General features: G+C 55.1%; 1 protein-coding gene across 1 annotated transcript; it reads right to left on the bottom strand.

Moving 5' to 3' along the window:
* Window positions 1–6,310: 6,310 nt before the first annotated feature.
* SOX14 (SRY-box transcription factor 14) lies at window positions 6,311–8,122 on the bottom strand. The gene has a single exon (XM_006111181.3). The coding sequence runs from the start codon at window positions 7,838–7,840 to the stop codon at window positions 7,118–7,120; it is 723 nt and encodes a 240-aa protein (XP_006111243.2). The 5' UTR covers window positions 7,841–8,122; the 3' UTR covers window positions 6,311–7,117.
* Between the last annotated feature and the right edge of the window lie 854 nt (window positions 8,123–8,976).

Raw genomic sequence — 8,976 nt, forward strand, 5'->3', positions numbered from 1 at the left:
CTAAAATTCATAATGTAAAATACCCAGGGGGAAATCTTTTTTTTACCTACTTCAACTCAATCTCTCTCTCTCTCTTTTTTAAAGGAAACTTCATTGTATATTCTAGAAAAGTATATTGGCAGGGAAGGTTTAACAGAGCCAGGGAGAATGTGCAATGAGTGAGAAAGTGAATTGATGGATGGATGGTTAAATGAATATAAATGAACTGATACCTTTACAGGAAAATAACACTTCTTTTCTTTTTTTATTCTATAGATCAGTGGGTTTTGTATCTGTAATTCTTTCATATCAGCAAAGAGGAAATAAACTCCCATGTAAATCATTTTCCCCTCATCTGGAAGCATATTAAAACCATGCCATTTTTTTTCTTTTAAGCACAGCCTTTTCCCCTATTTGCTTATCAGTTCATCCACCATTACATTTTAAATGAAATTGCAAGACCCCCTCCCTGCTTTGCCCCCAAATTCCCGGCTGAGGGAGAAAAGTGGGAAGCAGACTTTTCTTGCTTTAGAATAGTGACCTAGATTCAATTACAGATAGAGCAGGAGCAAAGGATGACACCTTCCCATTTTCATAGAGATCCTCTTAAAATTACAAAAACAAAAAAACCCTTCCCTCCCCCCAAAAACCAAACACACACACACACAGAGGGACAAACCAACAATAACCCTGAATGGAAAGAAATATGTTGAATGCAACTTTAACTCCAACTTCTCTCTGTTTCTTACCCTCTATGCCATTTCTGGGCTACAAAATTCACAATGTTACTTCCAAGGGACTGGCTATGCTTCTGAAAATGCCACTCTGAAAAGTATTCCCCCCCCCACACACACACACCTCGTGTATGTGGGTGTGTAGGGAGTGTCTGCGTTTAAGATGCCAGATAAAAAATTGAACCACTAGAAAGAGACCCATTTGTTTGACTGTCACTGCCCAACAAAAATCCAACTAATTACATTATAAAGACACATATTACAATTAAGATCAGGCAGAAAAGAGCTTTGAAGAACCCAGTAGCTGGGTGGTTTATTTTAACTGTGGTATCCCCCGTTACTCTGAAATATTTACTAGGACTGTGATCTTTGCTTATTGACTTTTATCACTAAATGAGGCATATAAATGACCTGAAAGCGGTGTCTGTCGTATTAAATTAAAAGAAAGAAAGAAAGAACAATTACTCTCTCTTTTTTTTATCCCTTCCCTGTTCTGATCTCAGCCTGAAAGGAGGCTGGGGAGATAAGAGAGATTGGATTCACTTCTGGTCTGGGTTTGTTCTGCGGAAATAAAACCAGACTGGAAGAAACCCTTGACTACAGAGCTAGGCAGTTTATAATCAGTCACAGCTGCATTATTTTTTAGTCAAAACGGGGGGCCGAGGGCGCTTGGAAAACTAACACATTTATTGGGGGATGTTTCCTGGTTTTTAGGAGACGTGGAAATGTAGCTACTTTTGCTCTGGTTTGGAGGGAACTCGCCAATGTTTTGTTTTCCCTACTCAGATTGAAGGCTGGGGGATTGATAGACAAAAACCGGGCTTTGGGGGAAATAAACTAGATTTACACCTACCAGGCAAACGCCTGTACCAATGCACGAAACGGATTGCTACAACCGGGTGCACACGGCAGATATCTTGGGAGATATTTGGGCTGATGGAGCGGGGGCTGGTTTTTTTCTCTCCTATAATGTTTTCCTTGGTGCAGTTGTGGCTTCAAACTCCTGCCCAGGGCGGGCAAGGCGCTTCTGCTACGGGACTGGGGGGAGGCATCGGAGTGTGTGGGGCAGGAAGGAATCGAAGCGAATCCACTCCGGCGCCGAGCGAGTTGGTTCTTTTCCAAGCGCGGCTGGGCGCGTGCTTTAGAAGCGACGCTCAAAAAAAAAAAAATAGACTCTTCCTACTCAGTTCAATGGAGTAGCCTTCTAATTTACAGCTCCGAGATAAGGGCTGGAGGATGTAATAAAAAAAATCGGAAGCCGTCCACACACACACACACGCCCCTCCCGGAGGGAATTCACCTTGGGCGACAATGCAAAATCCAGACTCTTAACTTCGCTCAACATATGTTCCCAGCAGATAAGTAAACAATCTGGACGTGAAATGAAAATTTTAATTAATGCAGTAATGCTATTACACCTCAAGTGTGCAAATCCCATTGCCTTGCACTGTGACAATAGGCTGGGGGGGCGGGGAACACCCCCCCCACACACACACACACACACACACAACAACCGCAAGCACAGTCTCATCCGGGCTCGCTTTTCCACTCGGCCCCGATCGTGTGCCGAGTGGGTTTCCTTTGGATGGATCGCAGCTCCCAGTTCTGGGGTCGCCGGTTCTCCCCTCTCTCCCCCGCGCAAAGCGGGTCCCCTTTGCTCCCCTCCGCAATTCGGCATCCACCCCGCACGTCATGTCGGGGCGCTGCCCTGGCTGCAAAGAGGGTCGCAGCGAATCTGGCGCGTTATTTCGTGTGGCGCTATTCGAATAGGGCTGGACTCGTGCGCTAGCTTGGTCCTTGCCCTCCTGTTAAAAAAAGTGGGGGTCGGGTTTTCCCTTTGATCTTCCCGCAGAGCAGATGGGGAGGGGGGGACTGAAAGAAAGACCCGGGGGGACAGTGAAAGAAGGAAAAGGCGCATCGAAAGCAGGGTCGGGGAGCTGCCCTCCTTCCCTCGCTCCGAATTGAGGCGTCGCGACGGGTCTAGGGGGCGATTCGAACTAACCCCCACTCGCGTTAGCACCCCCCCTTCCCATGGGCTGGCTCTAGGTTTCGCACCTTTTCCGCCCCGCCCGTCCTTCCACCTTCCCTTTGTTTGGGGGCTCCCGGCTGCCGCCCTCCCCACTTTTCGTCTTTTGATTTGCTGCTACCCCCTCCCCCCGTTTGTCCCTTTCTCACCTTGACTCATTCCACAATTACAAAGTCTTCCAGGTCTGTCTGGGGGGTGGGGGGGAGGTTGTCAATTGCATTCGATTTTTTTTTTAAATGGCTGATTCTTTCCTCGCCCATCCAGTCCCCCATTTCCATCACCCCCCTTTTTTAATCCGCTCTCGGGGTCGAAAAGGGGGAGCAAAGATGAAGAGATCACAGCCTAGGCAGAAGGCAATTAGCAAGGCGGGACAAAACCTGGCTCCTTGGGGCGGGGGGCAGAAAACACACACAACCGGTGGGATTGTGTTTGGATGAGATCTTCCTTACAGACACCTCCCCCCCCCCCCCCCCCCACACACACACCTTTCTGGGGCTGGATCCTGAAGGCCACGTTTCCCCATTCACAGACCGGGGAAGACTCGCGTTGTGTGACTGTAAGGTGAGCACAGCTCTCCCCTACACGACTTCACACCCTACCTACGCGGTGCGATGCGCTGCGGTCGCGACGCACCTGTGTGCAGCTAATCTCGATCCGAGTTCCCTATGTAGAACGGATCGCCCTTCCGGAGAGGGCCGGCACCCATGGGTCGCTGTTTAATTATCTAGGGAGGGGGTGTGGGGCTGTGTGTGTGTGGGGGGGGGGTTGTTTCCTGGAACGCAGGAGGTTTGTAGAGCGCAGGTACATTTCTGATCAACAGCTACTTTTTAAACAGCGCAATCAAGGGCTGTAGCCGGGAGGTCGCGTCTGGAATAAAACCGGAAAATCAGAATTGAAATCTTTTTGATGTTTCAAAGTCGCTTTGAATGGCTTTGATACACTCAATAGCAAATTTACTCTGCTATTATCACTAATAAGCAGAAATAAGTAATATCTCTCAGCGACTTCTTACGGCTTAATGCGTCCTTTAAAATAAAGTTTATAACACCATGTAAATGCTGCGCTGTTTCCTACCGCTGACCGCCCCCACACAAAGTTCTTAAACAATTAAGCATGCATACGTGGGGCCAAATTTAGAGACTGTCTCGGGGTTTTTTCCCTTCTGATTTCTTTGGGGGAGGGAGTAGGACGCGGTTCTGACTCGCTATCTGCTTCTGTCTCTGCGGCCAGAGCCCTTAGCAAAATCAAACGACTTTCTGGGGAAGTTTTTTATCCGGCTTTAAAAAAGTCTGGGGGGGTCGCTCCTCGGAACGCGCTTGGGACGACGGCTGGGCAGGAGGAGCGGCTGTGTAGAGCTGCAAAGAACTGCTTCAGCTGCGAGACTCCGTCAGACCCAACCCAAAACCAACGACACCCACAAATCAACCCAGCGGAGCCGGTTCCCGGCTGCCTTGAAACTGACGAGCAATGTCAATTTCACCTAGCGAGCGCCCGGGCGTGTTTTCTGCTGCGCTCCGCGCCACTTACGCAGAGTGTCCCGTTCCACTCCCCCCCCCCCCCCCCCCCAAGACCTTGACTTGTCCCATCGCCTCCCAGGAGTCTTTGGGGAAGCTCGTGGCAGCGTGTTGAGGGCGTGGCGCCTAGCCCCCGACCGCCTCTGGTTAATGATTTCATTGCACGAGGCAGACAGTTGGGGGGGGGGGGGGGGTTGACAAGGAGCTGCCTCCCCCCCCCCCAGGGAATATCTTTGGGGGGTCTCCTTTCGACATCAACGTCCCTCATCGGTCCAAGTCGGTGTCAGGGCGCTGATTGAAGGCGCGGATCTCCAAATAGCTGCGCACCTGCGGGGCGGGGAAGCCACCTGGAGGGAGAATTCGGCTCGGGAAGGGGGGGGGGAGAAACCGGCCAACCGGGGCGGGAGGGCGAGCCCACGAGAGGAAAGAGTTCGCTTTGCTAAGCGGTGCATCAAACCAATGTTCTTTTGCGGGAAAATTGTCCCCCGACTCATTTCTGGAGGGGGGGGTAGAAATGATCCTTCCCTTCAACCCCCCCCCTCCTCCTCCCCGAGCTGCACTTCCCAACACGTGAGTGTGGGAAAAGTGGGCCCGATCCTGACACTCGGGACAGATTCGGCCCGCCCAGCCTCGCCCACCCTCACTCACGTCGGCAAAACTGGGACAAGCTGCCAGGAAACCAGGCGATGCCTGTGAAAGTCACCAGTGGCTCCTCTATGCGGGGAGGGGGGCTGGACAAACACCCCGATTAGCTCCGTCCCGCGGATGGGAGGCTGGGTCGGGTTCTGCCCCTTTCCTCAGTTTCCCCTTTCTTCTTCCAGGTCTGGCGGGGAGGCGGCAGCCGGCCGGGCCCAGCTCTGCCTCAGCCCCCTGTAAACCTAATCTGGGGAGATGTTCACGGACACTGAGCTATGCCAGTGATCACCGCGCCTGACAGCGGCTGTCAGCTGGGGTTACATCAGCGGCTCCCACCTCCTGCCTCTCCCTCCGCCGCCGCCACGCCGCGGCCCTCTCCCGGGGACTTCCCCGGAGTGTCCTCGCGCCCCGGGGACCCCGACTGCAGCCCGGCTCGCTAATTGTCCCCCTTTGTCATGCAAAACCCGCGTGGCTCCGTCGCGCCACGCTCCCCTTCCAAGGCCTTTCTCCCCTGCTCTTTTGTTCGCCTCCGCCCGCTCCCCCGGGTCTGTCTCGGCCCCGCCATTCAGGCCCCGGGTCTGTTAATTGGGCTAGGCCGCTTCATGCTAACGCCGGGCTCCCAAGAGCCCTCCAGGAGAAAGGCGCCCCCCCCCCCCGGTCGCCTCGCCATTCAGCTCCAGCCAGATGGACGCGCGCCCGGCTGCCAAGCCACAAAGGGGGCTGGATGAATAACCCCAGGTCTGGCCGAGTGCAGAGGGACCAAGCCAGGGGCTCTCAAAGTTCCCAGCAGCCCCCTGGCCCGGCCGTCCAGCCAACAGCAGGGGGGCTGCCCCCCTCAAACCCCAAAAACTTTCTCTCTGATTAGAACCCAGCGCCCCGTGCAGCCCTGTCGCTCTGGTCAGTTTCAATCCCGCCTCTTTCCCGGCCGACAGCTGGTTTTTTGCAGAGGGGGACGGGCTGGTAAGTCAGTCCCGCGGGGGCATCAACCCGAGCAGATAACCCCAGCCTCGCCCGCCGGCCTCCCCGCTGCGCTTTGAGCAAACCGCTTCTCCCACTCGCGTGGGCACGCACCGATCCAGCGAAGAGCTGAACCCTGGGGGGGGGGGGAGCTAAAAACTAGCCGAGGTCCAGTCCCTGCCCGCTGCCAAACCGCACGCGAGTGAGTAGCCCCGCTGAATTTTCCATAAGGGCCCTCGCCCGCGTAGCATTACTCGCCTAGCTAAGTTTCTCCCCCCTCCCCACCTCCAGGATCGGGCCCTCAACGCCTCTCCCTGGCCAAGAGCATCTGTACTAGACTCTTGGCTCTCGGTCTTTTCCGCTTTGCTTTTGTGCTGGTCTTGTGTTTTCTTTTTTGCCCCCCCGGGAAAGCTTCGGCAGGATTGGACTCACACCACCAGGCTGGCTTGTGTCCCGACAGATTGTCTTTATTCAAAACGCCTTTTGTTCAACAAATGAACAGGTGAGCGAGGTCAAATCCTGCTGGGTACATTGTTCAGAGACAGGGTGGGAACAGATTTTTCAAGGACCATTTTTTTTTTAAGTCGTGTTCGTCTTTTATTTAGCACAGTGTCACCGCCTGACTTCATACCTGACGCTCTAGGAGGAACTTAGGGCCAAGTTGCTCTGGGTTACACAAATTGAAGGACTACCCGGTTTCAATTAAGCAAACTCTGTCATCTCGTGTCGCAAAGAGAAACGCGTCTCTCTCGGGTTTTTTTTTTCTAATTCCGGTCCCTTTTAAGAGCCTCTTTGACATGAAAAGCAATTTTCACCTAAGTGGTGCTGGATGGCAAAATAGAGATCTCTAATATAACACCGCTACTCTTGGCGTTTGGATGTGCAAAAAAAAACAGAAAAGGAGGAAAGAACCATCAGCATCATCAATAAATACCAGGACTTCGGGAGTTCGAGTCCAAGTGACCGCGGGGAATATAGGACCCATATACAGTGAGAGCAGAAATCAAACTCCAGCCCGCCTAGGCGGTAGTCCGAAAGGACAGGAATTGGCCACACGGACAGTCCTGCCAGGTGTCTAGCCGAGTCTCTCCTTCCCAGGCGGAGAGCCCACAGCCGTGCTGGGTTTACAGTCTCTGCGTCGCGAGTCTTTTCTGCCTCGGCCATCGGCCACACCGGTCCCCGTCTCCCAGGCGGGTGGCTCCGTTTCTATGTACATGCCCCAGGAGTGACTTCGAATTCGAGTCTCGTTTGGGAGGGGTGGGGGGAGGGGGTTACATGGCCGTGGCGTGCGCTGAAGAATAAGGGTCTATTCCAGTCTTGGCCATGCCTGGGAACAGTATGTAGGCCACGGGGGGTTGCAAACTGGAGGCCGACCAAGCGGAACAGTTACAGGGCACCACGTAGCCCGGGTTGGTGGGCGACGGGTGCGTGTGGGTGTGCTGGCTGGGGCAGCTGAGGCTCCCGAAGGCCCCGCTCTGGTAGCCCAAGGTGGAGGCGTAGGGCAGGGTGCCGGTGGCCAAGGTGTGGGGGACCTCGGTCATCTTCTGGAGGGCGCTGGAGCTGAACTGGCTGGGGTCGAGCAAGGAGTAGGGCGCGGAGGCGGGGGGCAGGAAGGCCCTGGCCTTCTCGGGGGAGCTCAGCAGAGCGTCCGTGGCCCCCACCGGCAGCCCGGCCGCCTTGAGCGGGTCCGCGTCGCCCAGGTAAGGCAAGGGGAAGACATACCTGTCCTTCTTCAGCAGGTTCTTGGGTTTGCGCCGGGGCCGGTACTTGTAGTCGGGGTGCTCCTTCATGTGCTGCGCCCGCAGCCGCTTGGCCTCGTCGATGTAAGGCCGCTTCTCCGCCTCCGACAGCAGCTTCCACTCCGCGCCCAGGCGCTTGCTGATCTCCGAGTTGTGCATCTTGGGGTTCTCCTGGGCCATCTTCCGCCGCTGGCCCCGGGACCACACCATGAAGGCGTTCATGGGCCGCTTGATGTGGTCGCTCGGCTTGGACATGGCGGCGGGGACGGGGGGCGCGCAAAGAGGGGGCGCGGAGGAGTCGGGGCCTGGCGAGCGCACCCCCAGACGCTCAGCTGATCATGCCCCTTCTCCGGCAAATCCACAGGGGGGCTGGCGGGGGGCGACGGAGGCGGCAGGGAGCCGGCAGCCAGCAATCCAGGCGGCTCGGGGCGCCCCGTCTCGCCAATGCCGGGGTGCGGGAGAGAGAGGGAGGGGGTCCCGCCCGGCCAAGCACCTGGCTGGCAATGCGGAGCCGCCGAGGAGCGGCAGCCCAGAGCGGTGAAGTTCAAAGGCGAGCCGGCTCCGGACTGCGCGCCCAGTGACATAATCGCAGGGCGTTCACGCCCTAACCTGCGCGCCCAATCAGCGCGCAGAGACCGGCACCTTAAAAAGAGGGAGGGAGGGGGCGGGGGAGGGGAGGACGGGGGGCAGGCGCTAAACACGCGGGATCCAAGGGGCGGCTGTTCTTAGACGTCGCCCTGCCCGCACCAGATGCAACTCCGGGAGTGCCGTGGAGACGCCTGGTACCCGCCGCGCAAGAGTGGCTCTTTCGGGTACCACCAGTGCGCCCCGCCGCCTCCCCCTTCCTGGCCAGCTCCGGGGCCAGCCAGCGCCATTTCTGGGGAACACCAGCCCCAGGCTCCAGATCCCGTGGCCCGTAGGGAGGCTGTTCCGAGCAGCTTGCCAAAATTACCGCTCCCTCCGAGCACCCAGCCTGTCTCCCGGCGAAACGCGGCGACCTGAGCCCCTACCCTGGCCCGCTGTGCGGACCCGCATCCCGCATCAGCGCCGCGCAGAACTGCGCCGCATTCCTCGGAGAAAGTCAAACAGGGGGGCGATATAAAAGACAAACTATTGATTTATTTCGGGGTAACAGTTAACTTCACATCACTAGTTTAACCGAGACCTTTCTTGCCTGTCTCTTTCTTTCTTTCTTTCTTTCTTTCTTTCTTTCTTTCTTTCTTTCTTTCTTTCTTTCTTTCTTTCTTTCTTTCTTTCTTTCTTTCTTTCTTTTTTCGTTTCTTTCTTTCTTCTTTCTTCCTTTTCTTGTTTCTTTCTTTCTTTCTTTCTTTCTTTCTTTCTTTCTTTCTTTCTTTCTTTCTTTCTTTCTTTCCAGATTGATTTTAAATTGG

Source organism: Pelodiscus sinensis, chromosome 10, assembly GCF_049634645.1.
Source record: "Pelodiscus sinensis isolate JC-2024 chromosome 10, ASM4963464v1, whole genome shotgun sequence".
Classification (NCBI taxonomy): Eukaryota; Metazoa; Chordata; order Testudines; family Trionychidae; genus Pelodiscus; species Pelodiscus sinensis.

Coding starts and splice junctions, on each gene's coding strand:
- SOX14 (XM_006111181.3), bottom strand. CDS start 7,840: ATGTCCAAGCCGAGCGACCACATCAAGCGGCCCATGAACGCCTTCATG.